The 19,465-nt window shown below is 34.8% G+C and overlaps 1 protein-coding gene across 1 annotated transcript in view; it reads right to left on the bottom strand.

The window, feature by feature from the left end:
* Positions 1-19,465, bottom strand: part of LOC149808536 (RPA-related protein RADX-like) — a 119,971-nt gene that overhangs the window by 99,151 nt on the left and 1,355 nt on the right. The window contains exons 2-3 of the mRNA XM_089978719.1: positions 13,349-13,513; positions 8,296-8,425 (exon numbers count right to left, since the gene is read on the bottom strand). Coding sequence (XP_089834845.1) covers positions 8,296-8,425; positions 13,349-13,513 — 295 coding nt within the window. The remainder of the gene's footprint in view (positions 1-8,295; positions 8,426-13,348; positions 13,514-19,465) is intronic.

The following is a 19,465-nucleotide window of genomic DNA, read 5'->3' on the forward strand; positions in this document are numbered from 1 at the left end:
CATATTTGGCCTTGCCTTGCTGACGGCTTTTTTGTACACGAGAGAGAGCTAGCTTTTGAATAGAACCCGACATTGTGGTTTGCAAACAATATGCCTTCTCAGCTGTGACAGGTATGCCATAACTAATGGGGACAACAAAAGGGTAGGAGTAGGTGAAAACAATGAAATCCAAAGCTCTTCTGAACAATCTGGATTACCTATAGGTACTCATTTTCTGGAAATTCCAGAGCATTCCAACAAGAACTGAAGTACATGAATAAGGCTCCCACCAGCAGGCTGTCTGCAGGTGGTCAATGGCAGGAGTTAGGGAGCTTTGGCAGGAGAAACTCTGTTTCAGTTCCTTGATTGATGGATGATAAAAATCTGTAATGAACCCCATGCACCCTGAATTATAGGCCTGAAGGCAATGCTTGGGGTTTAAAGACATTTTTTTCAGTGCAAGATAGGATTTATAAATAAATGCAGCCTGAATAAGTGTGTGTGTGTGTGTGTGTTTGTATGAGATCTGGATTTTTAACATAGCTTTACAAAAAATTCTGTCATATCACTACAATGTCTGCAGTATAGCATGTCGAGCACTGGGGCATCATGCCGCAGACATGTCGAATCATGTCCCACCCAGTCACATTATCCTGATACTAGGCTAACCAGTCCAAGTACTAAGCCCTTAATTCTGAGTGCCAAGCAAGGCAGCTGCTAGTACCAATTTTATGTCTTTTGCATGAATCAGCCAGAGTTTGAACCCACAACCTCATTCATCTGAGGCAGATGCTGTAATCACTTAGGCCAATGGAGTGGTCAGTATTGGAGGATGAACCCAGGAAAACACTGGTAAGAACCACCGACCCACAGGAAGCAACTAGCAGCTATGTCAGATATCCACACTGGCTGAGCCTGAGGTTCAAACCAACATGGACATGTGAGATGGCAAATTATCAGCAATGGCAAGTGCTTTAGACCACTAAGCCAACTAGGACCCCATTAATCAAATAAGCAAAAAAATATGAACATATGTCACCAAAAGAAAACCAGTTACCAAGAGAGTAAGTGAGAATATTTACCGAGTATGACTAGTGTTACGTACAACTTCGAACAACTATACTCTTTTGAAACATACAGTCCAAAATAGCAAAGTTCACAAAAGTAACAAATTCACATAAAAATTAGTAAATAATGTATACAACCTGTGGTAGATGCTTTAACCATAACTAATCCAAATGTGAAGATTTGTGGTTGAAATTTAATATAACAGGTCTTTGGGATGTCTCTGCATAATGTTGTCTGATCAACAAGAAAAGCTTAATATTAGTGACACCTGGCATCATCAAGAGAAGTAATTTGCAGGGGTTACTGACCTTTGTTTTATGATATAGATGGAAAAGACATTTTCATCTTTCTGGAGGGCTCGATTCAGGAGGATGTAAGCTGATATCCTTATGGTAATGTGATTGTGGAGTATATTTGAAGGAGAAACAATATGACCATTCAGCTATGGGTCAATCCATAAACTATAGCTTCTCCACACAAAAATCATAGTTTTAATAAAAATGTCATTTTCACACAACCACAATTGATTATGAAGTATACGAAACTTACATTATTTATTTTAGGAAGATAACAGTAATGAAAGCATAACATTAAATATAAAATAATATAATTACATCGTAAATGATTTAATACTCACTGTGTTTTGTTACAAACTTTGATTTTGTACCCATTGAGTTTACCCACTTTGTTCATGATTTTTTTGTCATTCTGAAAAACATTTAACATTGTCACCCATGTCTTTATGAGTGCAATACATGCAGTGTCTAGAATACAGTATCTGACATATTACTCACACTATGCACCTAAACTAGAACCCATCTGGGTCAGTTTTTACCAAGTCAGGTTTCTCCACTCCAATTTTGTCCAGTTTCTTCACAACCCACTCACCAGTTTTGTCGATCACAGAACATTTATTTTTTGTTCTATTACTGCTTTGGGGTGGGGGAATCCAACCCAGCAATATCAAAATATTATATTAAAATCCTGAAAGGCTGAGTATTTCCAGTTATTCCATAACCAAGCCAGGTCCAGGTGGGTTGGCCAGGTACCCATTCATCCCAAATTTAAACCATTTTTTAGGATGAAATGCCAGATGTTAAAGCCCATCATAATAAGCACAAACATAATGTCTTTCTACAGTGAACTCCTGCTATAATATGCTGGTTGGGGTCCACAAAGTGCTATCATGTTATGCCATATCCAACCAAGTCAGTTAACTGAAGAAAATATTGCATGTGTATCCTCCAAGGTAAACAGTCAGAGTGGGGAGGTGTCAGGTGCACAACTACTCTAATGAATCCACTGATGCAGTTACCAACTTGATGAAATATTTCAAACTGTAATTACACAATTGATGTTTATTTTTTTAACAGAGACCCAATAATTGGCATGCACATAAAATTGGCAACATAAGTCAGTTTCATAGTATCCATAACAAAAACTCCACTGAAGATATGTAAAAAAAAACATAACTTTTAGGGTTGGTTGGCTAAATTAAATTCAAACAAAAATATAAAATACACATACTTGATTTCGCATTAGTACATTCACACTAAGGAAACAATATATTCTGAAACATTCATATTTATTTATTGGTCATGTCCAAAGGGTCAGATTTTTTTTTCAACAATAAGTTGCAAATTTAAGACATTGGGAGTGTCCAAAAATAAATTTGTATTTAGGACTAAAAAATACTTTAAATTAACTGAAAATCCATACAGGTGGTCAAAGGTATTGACCTTGTCAAGTACTTTAGATTAAAACTTGAACGGTTGTGTAAAACTGCCTGGATCCAGTATGAGTAAACCATTCAATCTCATAGGTAAAGAGTTATTGCCATAACAATGCTGACTGTCTGTAAAAAAAAATACAAATAAATAAAATAAGCCCAATATTAACTGACAATTTTGTTAAGAGCTATTACTTTACACTATTTTACTGAAAGAAATATACTGACTTGCATCTTTTATTATTAAAGCAAATCTATCCACCCATAAAACTTAAATGGTTCTGTTCCAGTCATTGGTCCAAGCCAGTAAAAGCAACATGCATGCTACAGTGGGTGAGAAGTTAGCTTCAGAGGTGAAATACATTGATTAAGTCCATAACTGGCCTTGCCTTGCTGATGGCTTTTTTGTACACGAGAGAGAGCTAGCTTTTGAATAGAACCCGACATTGTGGTTTGCAAACAATATGCCTTCTCAGCTGTGACAGGTCTGCCATAACTAATGGGGACAACAAGAGGGTAGGGGTAGGTGGAAACAATGAAATCCAAAGCTCCTCTGAACAATCTGGATTACCTATAGGTACTCATTTTCTGGAAATTCCAGAGCATTCCAACAAGAACTGAAGTACAGGAATAAGGCTACAGGTGAGAAATTGTCTAATGTTTCTCTTATATTATGGGTAAAATTAATTACAGGTGAGAAATTGTCTAATGTTTCTCTTATATTATGGGTAAAATTAATTACAGGTGAGAAATTGTTTAGACCTCCACAATGTTTGGTTGCAAGATGACTGTGAGCAAACATCTGTATGCCGTTGTTTACCATGGATTGAACAAAAATTATTATGCACTGAATAACACAATGAAGACTTAATGACTTTATTGTTGATGGATTGACAGTAAGATTAGAAATTATTAACCTGTTAAATAACTAGCATCAAGCACTTTTGGCACTAAAGCTTTGCAGTACTTCAAGAAATAGCTGAAATTTTTGCAAACTTTTTGGAGCCACAGCATGATCATGCTGTATAACAGTATCAACTGCATGTATATGATGTAAGTGTAAACTCCCTTTGTCTATATCAGGAGCTCTCCACTTTGGACAAGAATTTTCTTTTCCAATATGAGGAATGCTGATACTAGACACATGTACAGTGTGACCCTGTTATAGCACCCTCCATTATAACATGAATTTGGATATAACATGGCGATGTGGTAAGTAATATTCCTTTTCTTTTCACTCAGAATTAAATCCTTCAAAACACTCAGTTTCTGCAGTAATCCCTGCCATCAGACGAGAACAACTGCATCTCTATCATCTGTCGACCCTTTTTTAAATTTCTGACACATGCATGGAAAGCAGCATCACTCCACTACCATGAATGAAAAAAAAATGAAAAAAAACAGCACAAGAACTTACTTGTTGGTCTATTCAATAGGCAGGGAGGAACAATAACTAGAATCAACCAAATGATGGCCAATTCCTTTTTTAAAAATGTACCCAGATAAAATAGATTTGCTGAAATTTCAAAGAAAACAGATTACCTTTGAAGTACCAATTGTTATGAAAACATACAAAGCAAATAGAAAAAAATCAGTCAGTCATGCAATACAATTATTTGATGTTGCCGCCACAATAAGAAACAGGCATTTGTTTGTCTCCAAAGCTGTCCTTTAGCAGTGACTTCAATAATGGATGCACCCTTTGTAAAAAAAAAAGCCAATTACAGTCTTCAATAAAAACAAAGAACCTTTTGTCAAAGGAAGTCTGTATCAAACTTAAATAAAAGCAATGGAATCTGATGAATTGTTTCATTTTCCAATGTGACTGGAACACGTTTACTGTGCCGTGAAAGTTTCCTTTTTGCATGGAAAAGTTTATGCTTATGAACGCTTCCAATGGCAGCTTAAAACCAAAACAAACTTTTACAGACTTGGGACGTACTGAAAAGTAAATGTGCCTCATCATTCGTTAGGTGATTGTGCTATTTTTTCCCACTGAATTCAGACTAATATAACCTGTGACAAAGTTATTGGGGGGCCCCCCCGAGTGGCCAAGTGGTCTAAAGCTGCTCTTCGTTACGGATCACTGCCATCTCACCTCTGTCTGCAGCAGTTCGAGTCTAAGATTCAGCCAATGTGGGCATGTGAGAAAGCTTGCCTGTAGCTTCTCATGGATCGGTGGTTCTTTCCGGGGTTTTCCGGGTTCTTCCTCCACCATTAATACTGGCTGCTATGTATAGCCTATAGTGTGCTGAAAAATGGCATTAAACCCCACAGCAACAACAACAACAAAGTTACTGAATATCTTAAATGTGTGTGCATATTTTCCATGGAATTACATGTATTGTAGATTCAATGTATATGATGAGATTCACAATGCTGATACTCTATTCATGCTCTGCGTGAAGACATGTATATATATATATATATATATATATACAGTATACGTGTATATGTATCAATGTTTGGTTCTCTGAATAAAGTAAAATATTTGTATGCCTTCCCTGTTTTCACTACAGATGTATTTTTCATTTAATATGCATCGATTTAAGGTGGCAACTGTGCCAATGAAACATGTTTTTTGCATCCGCATATATTACCTACCCCTCTCCACCCACCCCGCAAATTTTTTTTTTGGTACATGCATCATTTTCTTCAGCTAAATGACCTGGTTGCTTATAACATGGTTCAGTCTATAATAATCGGGTTCTAGTGGGGTCACACTGTAATTGATATTTTTAACTGATTTTTATACATTAACTATTATACGTTTATTTAGCTATGTGTAGTACTGACATTCATTTGTAAAAACTAATGCATGCATACATGTCTAAAGATGACTATGTGCATGTATTTACATTTTAGTACAGAAATCAAAGAGCATGTGTATGATGTATGTACAGAAATCAAAGAGCATGTGTATGATGTATGTACAGAAATCAAAGAGCATGTGTATGATGTATGTACAGAAATCAAAGAGTATGTGTATGATGTATGTACAGAAAACAAAGAGCATGTGTATGATGCATGTACAGAAATCAAAGAGCATGTGTATGATGTATGTACAGAAATCAAAGAGCATGTGTATGATGCATGTACAGAGATCAAAGAGCATGTGTATGATGTATGTTCAGAAATCAAAGAGCATGTGTATGATGTATGTACAGAAATCAAAGAGCATGTGTATGATGTATGTTCAGAAATCAAAGAGCATGTGTATGATGTATGTACAGAAATCAAAGAGTATGTGTATGATGTATGTACAGAAATCAAAGAGCATGTGTATGATGCATGTACAGAAATCAAAGAGCATGTGTATGATGCATGTACAGAAATCAAAAATCATGTGTATGATGTATGTACAGAAATCAAAGAGCATGTGTATGATGTATGTACAGAAATCAAAAAGCATGTGTATGATGCATGTACAGAAATCAAAGAGCACGTGTATGATGCATGTACAGAAATCAAAGATCATGTGTATGATGTATGTACAGAAATCAATTAGCATGTGTATCATGTATGTACAGAAATCAAAGAGCATGTGTATCAATTAAGCTCTTTATGGATCATTTCTGGATTAAACATTAGACTCTACTCATGTTAATGAATTGCAATCCATATTCATATGCAAATTTGTAATCATGTTTAACCAGCTGCATGCCTCCAGACCACCGGCCTAAATATTAAGTAGCTTGTAGACCAAGATCCTGTGTATTGACTGCAACATCAAAGATTACTGACATATTGTTATAGTTATGATGGTCATTCACATGTTAGTACATGTACAAAATACAAAAAATACTGACCAAATAGAAAGTTTTTCCCAGTAAAATATGTTTCTTCAGTAATTCTTACCTGATCATAATACCTTAGAACTACTACTACCTCACAAATCAAGGCCTTCCAGACCAAAACCTTATACCTAAAAAGTTAACAGTTATCTGTCCACCTAGGTGACAGCAAGATAACTCCTTGATACAGAGATTGGCGTCAAATCCCATAAATACTTCAATTACAACTGAAGAGGGAGGCATGCTCTTCATATTGATGTAACTGGGGAGGCTTGGAGGATGTATGTGTATTATTATTGGCAAAGTATTAATGATGAAACGTAGTATCAGAAAAATGAGTTTCTTCCTCAAATATGCTACCTGATCATAATACCTTAGGAGTACAGGTAAGAGGTGGAGGGAGTTACATCCCCTTAACCCAGAGAAGTCATCTCCAGTCCCCCATAGTATGTGAGACAGTTTATAGATAACATGACTGGAGCATAGATTCCATCTGTTTCGGAGCGACAGCGAAAGGGAAAATATTTCATTGCCACAAATCTAATGGAATTCATTAAGTTGCATCCTTATAATGCTGTCTAAAAACCCAGGATGGTAACCTGTTCTGCCAGAGCAACAGACTCTACCATACTGAGCCAGGCCTTTTAGGCTGAAAGATATCTGGAGATAGTGGATTCTGACCTTCATCTCTTGTCATCCTTTCATCCCATAGGATGGTTACTTTTACTCTGGACAAAATTGTCTGTGCTGAGTTGTCATCCTTTGGCACCCTGCAAAGTAAGAAGAGGCATGATTTCCCTCGATGAACATTCTCCTTCCTTTTTTTAAGTACTACTTCAGACTTTGCACTGTGACCTCTAGATGACCCTGAGATGAAGTATTCAGAGCAGATGGGTGTTTCATTATAAAAGTCTGATTCTCTATGTACAGAAGCCTAGTCTTGGTGTTCCTGTTAGAACTGCAATTAGTTCACATCAGCTGATAGAGAATGCGTCTAACTAATTCTACCTGCTGTCACTAGTGCAAGTAGAAAGCAGGTCTTATCTAATTGGTAAACCAATAAAGCCTGCGAAATGAGTCTAAACAGTCTTATTCAAACCAGGTTAGCACACAAAAAATCTAATCTGGGCACAAAGATAATGACTTCAGACAGGTGAACTCAAAATTGACAGATTGAATAGGTCTTCTTTAATATCTTATCTTTCATGATGACTCTGCATATTGTAGATTATCTAACAGTGGCCGTTTATCATAACTGGTACTGTTCTCATCAAAGACCCAAAGTTGTAAGTCAGCTACTGAGGTAGAGATGTGATCAGTGGGCAATGTTTTTGTTCACACCACTGTGCAAAATTATCCTTTTCTCTTGTACACTTCATATGGAGGGCTGTCACACTTGTCTGTTAGTAAAGCAATCTGTCTTAATATAGTTCTAGATTATAACAACTATAATAACTAAACAGCATTACCAATATCAACACTTTGTATATCTTGGATTTCATATTGAATATTTTTTTCTTCCCCAAAACAGGAGACTAAGTTGTTAAACAGTGACATGAGGAATGGATGGAATTCCTGATACCATGAAAATTGTCTTTCCACTCAGGATGTTCACATGACATGTGTGGATTACTACAAAATTTTTAAACCAAAGAGGCAAAAGACAAGAATCTTGAGACTGTACAACCCAAATCTTAAAACCATATGGTCTAACTTAAAAATAACCTTCAACATCAACATCTTCATGGCCTGTGACATCCAGCTTGTCGACTACAATGACTGTCTTCCCTGAGAGATCTGCTTCATCAAAGAACATCTGACAGCTTGTAAACTTTACAGCACAACCTACCCATAACTGAAAAAAAAATGTAATATTGTCAACTGACTTATTTGGTGAGTTTTGTGAATAGTGATGGGGGAAGCATTTAATTTGTGTTCTGGTGAAGGCATCATTTTTGTTTCCAATGGATGACTCATTGTTTATTGGGTTTCAGACTTGTGGTTTCTAGTAACCATGCAATCCCATACAAAATTATGAATTCAAATAATTAGTCACGGCTGTTTTATATAAATAAGTCAATCATTTTGATGATTATAATAAGTAGAATAACTGAAGAAAAAATAAAGCTCAGGCAATTATTTTAAAATTCTACATTTTAAAAGTTTTGTTTTCATAAAACTTAAAATCTCTAAATACTGAAACGTTTTGGCATGATAAAGAAAAAGTAAAATAAACGTAAGGTAGTAATAACAGTCTTCAAGCCAGAAATTTTGTACAGGAGGGAAAGTAAGAACAAGTACTATGACACTGAGCCATTGTCAGGAGTTGCTATGTTACAATATTTATTACATTACAAAAAAAAATTATGTTTAATATTTTCTTCTCTGAGCCTCGTGTAGAGACAAATAATGTAATCCTGCAACTGGGATTTCCTTATTATGGTATAAACACCAACACAGATTGCAGGAGGTCATGGGTTCGATCCTCGACCGAGTCATACCAAAGACTTACAAAAATGGTACTAACAGCTACCTTGCTTGGCACTCAGCATTAAGAGGTTGGTGTTAGGACTGGTCGGCCTGGTGTCAGGATAATGTGACTGGGTGGGACGTCATGCTACATGTCTGCAGCATGATGCCCCAGTGCTAGACATCACTAAACTGCCACAATGCACAACAACATGGCAATATGACTGAAAATTTTTTAAAGCTACGTCAAAAATCCAAATCACACACACACCAATACATGTTACTTTTCTCACCAACTTTTTTCCATTCATTAAGTTAAAATAACCCTTTCTTTTGCAATACAGCTATCACATTCAACACATTCATCAGGTACTATTACTGCTTGATATTTCTTACACAGCATATCCAGTCTTATTTATAATACTGTTTCATGAAAATCTAAATAATTATATCAGTAGAATCTAGCCATATTCTGCAAATTAAAATAGCAATAAGAAAAAAAAAAACGGTTATAATTGTTATGCTTAAGTATTGCACCATAAGCATCTTGAGCAATGTGCTATTGCTTGTAAAAACTGTGCATTATTAGGAATATGCTCATGAGGGCAGTGGGTGACCTGTAATTCAGTGGTGACCTGTAATTCAGTGCTGAAAATTCAGTGGTGACCTGTAATTCAGTGGTTAAAATTCAGTGGTGACCTGTAATTCAATGGTGACCTAATTCAAAGAAAGTTTTACTTATGATTATGATTGATAATAAAATTTAATATATTTGAATTTTACAAGACGGAGAGAAAAGCCCTTGTTCAGCGTATATAGGACGGTTTTATTACTTCACCAACCAAGGTATTTTATGAATATATTGCCAAGACAATGAGTAAATAGATGCTGGTATTATATTTTACATCAAACTGGTCTCCAGAATCAATGGAAAGAAAAAAAAAAATAATAACTGTAAAATATTTTAACAAAATGTATTTGTTTCTGTGCACATTATTCTTCCTCCTTAAGATTTTATTAATAACATTATTACTGTGCCGTAACCAATTAGAACTCAACATGATGTTATCATTATATTTTAAATATCCCTTACGTTCCTGTATATTCAGTGGTTGCATTCATTTCCATGAGTTCATTCATTTTAGATTAACGACTTGGAAATTAAGGGTGGTCCATTATATATATCCTGATGTACACCATATTAATTTATATATATCCTGATGTACACCATATTAATTTATCTTTATAGCATGCAGCATGTAAACGTGGAACCAAAGCTTGAAAAGAAATACACCACTTTTCATTTATGTTACATTGAACAATATGAACATCAGCAAGTGTGAAATAATGTCAATCTTTACACGTGCATCAATATGGCGTCTATCATCAATATGACGTCTATCATCAATATGGCGTCTATCATCAATATGGAGTCTATCATCAATAATGGAGTCTATCATCAATATGGAGTCTATCATCAATAATGGAGTCTATCATCAATATGGAGTCTATCATCAATATGACGTCTATCATCAATATGGCGTCTATCATCAATATGGAGTCTATCATCAATATGGTGTCTATCATCAATATGGTGTCTATCATCAATATGGAGTCTATCATCAATAATGGAGACTATCATCAATATGGCGTCTATCATCAATATGGTGTCTATCATCAATATGGAGTCCATCATCAATATGGCGTCTATCATCAATATGGTATCTATCATCAATATGGAGTCTATCATCAATAATGGAGTCTATCATCAATATGGCGTCTATCATCAATATGACGTCTATCATCAATATGGCGTCTATCATCAATATGGAGTCTATCATCAATAATGGAGTCTATCATCAATATGGTGTCTATCATCAATATGGTGTCTATCATCAATATGGTATCTATCATCAATATGGAGTCTATCATCAATAATGGAGTCTATCATCAATATGGCGTCTATCATCAATATGGAGTCTATCATCAATAATGGAGTCTATCATCAATATGGTGTCTATCATCAATATGACGTCTATCATCAATATGGCGTCTATCATCAATAATGGAGACTATCATCAATATGGCGTCTATCATCAATATGGTGTCTATCATCAATATGGAGTCTATCATCAATATGGCGTCTATCATCAATATGGTATCTATCATCAATATGGAGTCTATCATCAATAATGGAGTCTATCATCAATATGGCGTCTATCATCAATATGACGTCTATCATCAATATGGCGTCTATCATCAATATGGAGTCTATCATCAATAATGGAGTCTATCATCAATATGGTGTCTATCATCAATATGGTATCTATCATCAATATGGAGTCTATCATCAATAATGGAGTCTATCATCAATATGGCGTCTATCATCAATATGGTGTCTATCATCAATATGGTATCTATCATCAATATGGAGTCTATCATCAATAATGGAGTCTATCATCAATATGGCGTCTATCATCAATATGGCGTCTATCATCGATATGGTATCTATCATCAATATGGAGTCTATCATCAATAATGGAGTCTATCATCAATATGGCGTCTATCATCAATATGGTGTCTATCATCAATAATGGAGTCTATGCATAACAAGAACTTATTCATGTGCACATGTACAGGTCAAGTGAAAGTGTGTACAAATAGGGTTTGATAAACAAATAATGTATTCCTGGTTTATGATCAGCCTGTGAATCTATTTGTGAGTTTACAGTTGCATTGTTTACCTCAGATACAATTCAAAAGAAAGACATTATGGATTGCATCATTGTGTTATATCAGATACAATTCAAAAGAAAGACATTATGGATTGCATCATTGTGTTATATCAGATACAATTCAAAAGAAAGACATTATGGATTGCATCATTGTGTTATATCAGATACAATTCAAAAGAAAGACATTATGGATTGCATCATTGTGTTATATCAGATACAATTCAAAAGAAAGACATTATGGATTGCATCATTGTGTTATATCAGGATATTCAACGTTCTATATTTTTGGACTTGTGATAGAACATTTAGGACTATCTGGAATTATGTTAGTTGAATTTCATTCACGATATTGTAAGTGTCTTTCATTGTGTACTGTAAGGAAATAAATTACTTACGGATTTTGCATAAATGCTGTAGATAGTTTTTCTTTCTTTCTGTTGCGTATTTTAAAACCAAAAGTAGTAACAACAGCACAACCATATTTCAAGTTTAAAGAAAAAAGAAAATATGTATATGACATTAAAACTCCAGCAACTGAACATTGGCAAAGATGTGAATGATTGACTGCAAAAGGTTTGGTCACCTCTAATTTCTAATTTTTTCTCTCTCACACATACACGCACACAAGCAAAAGACTTTGTACTAATCAGTTTCAGGAAGCAGTGGAATGATCAACAAGAATGAATTAGATAATAACAAATGTAAGCAACCCATCAAAATAGCAGTATTTAAAAACACTGCTTTCTATGTCAATTTTAATTTTTCAAATCTTTGGTTAGATATTGGCTTCAGGTGTTCTTCAAAAATCTTTGACAGGAGAACATAGAAACAAAGAAACAGTGCAAGAGGGAAACACAATAACAATTAAACAAGTCAAACAATCAAAATTCTTATGCAAGTGTCACAGATGAAATAATCTTTTGCCAGGTCTATCCTTTTTATCTTATCTCTGCCAAAAGTCTATTGCTTTTCAGTCAGAGACTTGAAACCATCATGAACCACCTTTAATCATCTTATTACTAATAAGACCTCAATAAATATCCCAGCTATGGCCTTAAACTGTCCAAATTACAACAATAACGTAATCTATTTAGAGCTTGTTGTGTACACATACCAGCTGATGAGTAACAATTCTTAATTGGATTATCCAGCACACATTATTGCACTAGTGGAACAGCTGATGTCACCAGTGGACTGGTTCTGTCTGGTTTCTGTAATGTTTGGATAAAATCTTACAAATACTGGAGTTTTATTTTTTCAACTTGAAAATTCTTTTAATTTTCAAAGCAGCAGATTATAAAACAGCATTAGCAATCAACAGCATCTAAACAGAGTTTTTTCCCCTACCACTAGTAGAATCCCATGTATGGAAAATAAATGACTGACACAAGCATGCTGAAAACCAAGTGTTCTATAGCAACACTCACTGCTTCCAGGGACTCCAATTTATGGTACTAGATTCTAGTTTTCAAAATGTGGCAACAGTCTTCCATTAAAAAAATTCTAAAGAGAAATCTGATAAAGTTAGTGGTCAATTTCAAAATTTAAATAGAACAGCATCATATGAGTGTTACCTGGTTTAGCTGTACCAATCTGTAGAGATTGGATGAGAGAAGAACCTTGGTTTTGTGTTTAAAGTCAGTGATGGTAAGCTCATACACATCCAGATGTTCACTGGAGGCATTACCTGTCTGGGACACATGCTGGGGATCACTCAGGTACCGATTAATTGATACAACCTGAAAGAAATTGCAGACAGTATTATATCATTTCCCAATGTTTAAAGTCACTACACTAACATGAAACATTTATTTCACCTATCAAATGTGCTTTAATGCACACACTGACTTGTGATATGATAATATTTTAATTTTCAACATGAACTGTGTGAGGACAAATAGAGTTTCTGTGTTCTCATTAAAACCCAACTTTTATAACTGAAACATTGTAGCCATCTACCTATACAGTACTAACATTTTTTGCTACATGGCTAATAATAATAGTAATAATAATAATAATAATGACTTTATTTAAAAATGGTAACACAATTAGCTAAGAACTAATCTACCTTGAGGCACTCATACAAATGAATGTATTTATTTTAGCTGCATCTCTGAAGCCACTGGATATATTGGGTTTGGAAGAAGGAAACAGTGGGCATTTCTAATCTCAACTGAAATACTACTCCAGAACAAAGTTCCAGAGTATTGGAAACTGCTTTTAAATAATTCCTTACTTGGTTTGGGAATTTTATAATGTTTGGTAGACATAGATTGCAGGTGGGGAGTATTGCCAGGTAGCCTATACTAGAATAGTCATTGTTAATATTCAGAAGCACTATTATTGGATGTCATGTAAATTAATTTGACTTTCGTCAAATGGATTTGGTCTTTAATAGGTAATATTTTTAACATACCAGCTAAATTTTCCTTGCTTTCTTTCTGGATTGATATTAACCCAAATGTTCTTTTTTTGAAGATGTGCCAGCTTTCTATGTTTTTATCATCTGAATTACCGCATACTGTATTAGTCTAAATAGCGTTGTATGTAAACATTATAAAATAGTTTTCTGTGCCTTTCAGGGAGAAAATGTCTTATCCTACCAAGAAGCCATAAACTTGAATTGACTTTTTACTGATATGTTCAGCCCAAGATATGTTATTATCTACCAAAACACTAAGTAATCTATCATGACAGACCATTTGCAAATATTTATCCTTCTATGTCATAGTTCATCACTATCAAGATTTGTCCTTTTTCTATTTGTCCTATTGTTCTACCTTGGTCAAGTGCTGGAAGCCATTTATCAGTTAGGGAGATCAAGGCAGTCTCACAGGAATGGTTCTGTCCAAAGCCTGATTGATTAGGGTGTAACTACAAGTGTTTGATTAAATATGACATGAATGAGTCATGGACATGTTTTTCAATCAATTTTGTTGTTGTTATGGGGTTTAACGCTATTTTTCAGCACACGATAATCATAGGCTAGACATGGCAGCCAGTATTAATGGTGGAGGAAGAATCTGAGAAAACCCCGGAAAGAACCACCAACCCATGAGAAGCTACTGGCAAGGTTTCTCACATACCCACATTGGCCGAATCTGAGACTCAAACCCACGCAGACATAGGTGAGATGGCAGTGATCCATAACGGAGAGCACCTTAGGCCATTCGGCCACTTGGGGCCCTCCAATCAATTGTGAAAAGTTTGGAAGTACTAAGATTGGCTGGTAGTTATCAGCATCATCCTTAGAACAAGATTTGTGAATAGGAGCTACTTTTGCAGTTCTCCATATTTTGGGTACAGATGAGGTTGCAATACTCAGATTGATTATGATTGTTATGCTATCTACAATTGCAAAGGCAGAAGATATAATGAGAAATGGACCAATCTGATCAAGTCCTGTAGCTTTCTTGGTATCAAGTTCACTGAGATATTTTTTAACAAAGTTTTTTTGATACTCGTGGGATAGAGAAACATACCTCCTTAGCGATTTTGCTGCTGCAGAACTTTTTCAATTCATTAAAGTTGCTTTCTATCACTGGTTCTTTTAAATTTGTGGTAATGTTGGTGAAAAAAACATTGAAAACATTTGCAATGTTAGTGTCATCAGTGACTGTAGTATCATTTACCAGAAGTGATCAAATTTATTTGTCTGATTTTTGTGTGTTCCTCCAGTGAGTTCACTGAAGACTTTCCAAATGGAGTTTGTGTTGCTCTTTTTGTTTTCAAGCAATGATTAATCTTAAGGTTTTTTTAGCTTTTTTAATCATACCTGTTATTTTATTTCTCCATACTTTATATTGTGCATGGTTTTCCATAGCCTTGAATTTGTCTCGTGTTTTCATAGCGTCTAGGATTTCAGTAGTAAGCCAATTAGGTTGAATTTCAGTCTTTACTCGAAGTACTTTCAGTGGTGCATGCTAAGAGATACATCAATGAGTCAGTCCATACCCTCATAGATTCATCTATGTCATCCAAATTTTGGATTATATTCCATGGAACTTTATAAAGGTCATTGAGATATTGTTCTGCATTAAAAATTGTGAATGATCTCTAAGTGATATTTCTGTGTGTATTTTTTTAATTCTCTTGCATTTAACCTTTCCTGTCAAAGAAGTAGGATAGTGGTCACTAAGACCAACATTCGGTACATTAACACAAGCCACATTGTCTGGTAGGTTGGTATAAATATGATCAATAAGAGTGCTTGATTTTCCTGTTACCCTTGTGGGCTCATTTACCAGCTGGACTAGGCCTAATGACTCAACAAATTCCTTATCTGAGTACTGAGAAGGTCCTTATTTATATCTCCGAGTATATATGTTTCTTTCTCCTGTGCAAGAACATTTTCCATTTGTTTCAAAAAGTTATCATTCCAAATTGCTTTGGAGGAAGGTAGCCAATAAATGAAACCAATTAGGAATGATTTTACATTATCTTGAGAAATTTCCACCTAGATACTCAATTTCATGTGACTCCAAGTCAAGTTGCCTTTCTGCATTTACGTCTTCCCTAATGTATATAACAAGACCTCCCCCTGCTGAATCTGCCCCTGCGTAATGGTTTATTGTAGCCTTGACAGTGAAATAGATTATCATTGTGGTTAGCATTTAATTTGGTTTCAGTGAGTCCTAAGACATGTATATTATTTTCCTTGGAAGACAACATTAACTTAATCTGGTCTATTTTTCCCACTATACCATTTACATTTAAATGACCTATGTTAAAACCTTTTGTATTTATCTATGTCATCCAAATTTTGGATCATACTCCATGGAACTTTATATAGGACATTGAGAAATTGTTCTTCATTAAAATTTTTGAACGATCTGTAAGTGATCGTTTTATGTGTATTTTTCTAATTTTTCTTGCATTTAACCTTTCTTGTCAAAAAAGTAGGATAGTGGTCACTAAGACCAACATTCGGTACATTAACACAAGCCACATTGTCTGGTAGGTTGGTACAAATGTGATCAATAAGAGTGCTCGATTTTTCTGTTACCCTTATAGGCTCATTTACCAGCTGGTCTAGGCCTAATGATTCAATAAATTCCATCCAGTTGTTCCTTATTTGAGTATTGAGAAGGTCCTTATTTATATCTCCAAGTATATATGTTTGTTTCTCCTGCGCTAGAATATTTTCCATTTGTTTCAAGAAGTTATCATTTCAAATTGCTTTGAAGGAAGGTGGCCTAGAAATGAAACCAACTAGGAATGACTTTGCATTATTTTGAAAAATTTCCACCCAGATACTCTCAATTTCATGTGACTCCAAGTCAAGTCGCCTTTTTACATTTACATCTTCCCTAATGTATACAACAAGACACACACCCCTGCTGTCTCTCTGTCCCTATGAAATGGTTTATTGTAGCCTTGACAGTGAAATAGATCATCATTGTGGTTAGCATTTAATTTGGTTTCAGTGAGTCCTAAAACATGTGTATTATTTTCCTTGGAAGACAACATTAACTTAATCTGGTCTATTTTTCCCACTATACCTTTTACATTTAAATGACCTATGTTAAAACCTTTTGTATTTAGTTTCATATCAATTATATGCATGTCATCATGCAATGGGGTACTCAGTGAGATTGTCTCCATACTACTTTTATCATTCTGACATCCTATTTCCATATTTAAATGTTCATATAAATTAGGATCTTCAAAGTCACATACAGACCCTGAAAATCTGTTAACTTTTGCATTTACAATAGTCTCCATTGAATAGTTAGAGTCAAGAGTCTCACTAGGTACATTTAGATTTGTTGTAAATGAAGCACTGGCATTCTCCTCTTTGCCAGGTTCCTAAAATGTATAATACATTGATTGACAGTCTTCATTTGTGTCCAAATTTATGGCATCTTAGTATCTAGAAGTTTTGTGCTTTATAATATCCCATGTCTTTCATGTACTCATGCATGCATTATGTATAAATATAATTTCTATTTCCAAATTATCAGAACGTAGCTAGAAAGTAACAATATGCAGCCTCATTCCATCCAAGATGTATTGATATTTCGAAGCATCAATACTTTTGCTGAAACGATACACATATTGAAACAAGAGGTGGAGAAAGATAGAAAAAGATACCTACCATATACATGTCATATCAGTCTTCGTAGTCATGAATAATTATTATTAGTTGCCTTATTAATCTGTAAATTTATAATCCATCTGAAACATTTGCAGTCACAGTCATGTTTATTAGCGAGAAAAGAAAGATTATTTGAAATTACCCACTCACAGTCTACAAGTTAACACAAAGTGACATGGTTTGTAATCTGCCCCCCACCCACCATCTCATGCTAATTATCTTAACCCAGAAGTATGTCAAGCATATACTATACATTCCAAACATGTCCTACTTTACTAATCATTTAATAATACTTTCATGCAAAGTTTCTACTTTGAATTGTATCTTGACTCCTTCGGTCGATTTGAAAGCTACACTACTGGTGTGTTGAAATAAGTTACATTGAATTCTCATTTGTTGTTGCTGCTTGTTCTGCTCCAGGTTAAACAATAACCACCAATCAAAAATCAATGTAGCTTATTATCTGCATGACAAACTGGAAGTATTGGCAGAGCAACAGAGAGACTTCACAGGAAAGTCATTAGATATGTTAAGTACTTCAGCAAAGATGCTGTCAAGGTGTGCCAAATTTATATGAATTCATGTGCTTGGAGAACAGTGAAACATGAAAACTCCCTCAAATTCATTGAAAGCCCCACATATTAAAATGTGCTCAGCGAAGCATGCAATTTTTATATAACCGTTCTTGTCGAGACATCTGTATTTTGGGTAGAAGCACTTGTGTAAGTTAAAAGAAAATTGAAGAACAGGACTGGATGTATTCAACAGTTTTCCTTCTTCACTAACGAATACAAGGACATGTGGTTACGGCAGTCTTTTGCATCTGCAGGAAATAAAATGTAATAGATTTTGCTGGTATTCAACCTTATTCATATGCCCGGATTTGTTCTAGATGAGATTTTCTTTGCACAAGGAAATTGCATTATTTCTTCTGTTTTGAATATAACATCATAATGTCTTCCAAGTGTAAATGAGACACAAAATTGGTAATAATATGTTTTTAAATCACTCGTGTTGTACAAAACAAAGGGAGTTAAATCGTCCACAATTAAATGGCCTAAAATGTTGAATAAAACTCAATGCAACCAACATGTAGTCTGTCTGAAAGTATTGTTGATATCTTCTCATCAATAAGAACTGTATATAAATAGATGATAACTATATGTGTGCTGTTACCATTGGAACAGCCACAGTAGCCCTTTAGATTTGTCTCCCTTTTTAATTCTTCTTCATGAATATCAGTTTCCTATTTTCATTTGTAATACGTCCAGGCAGGAATGTGAACGTGCCTTCATGGCTCTTTTCGTTGAATCTGAAGCCCACCACAGTGTGAGTAAATTTGTGAATTATCGTTAATGACTCGTATATTTAATTTCCAATATGGATGTTAATTGAAAATGACAATAAGTTCCGACATAGGGATAGTTAACAATACGCAACATGTCATCATTTAAATCCTCTTAGTAACAATCTTTAAGCCACGGTAGAAATATTAATGGAAATGTACCTGTTAGTGAATTTCAATGTATGGAAGCATATAATGGACATTATTTCATTAGTAAATTTAAAAGGATGGAAAGACATAAGGAAGCTT

This window comes from Sinohyriopsis cumingii, chromosome 1, assembly GCF_028554795.1.
Source record: "Sinohyriopsis cumingii isolate HCF-2022 chromosome 1, ASM2855479v2, whole genome shotgun sequence".
NCBI lineage: Eukaryota > Metazoa > Mollusca > Bivalvia > Unionida > Unionidae > Sinohyriopsis > Sinohyriopsis cumingii.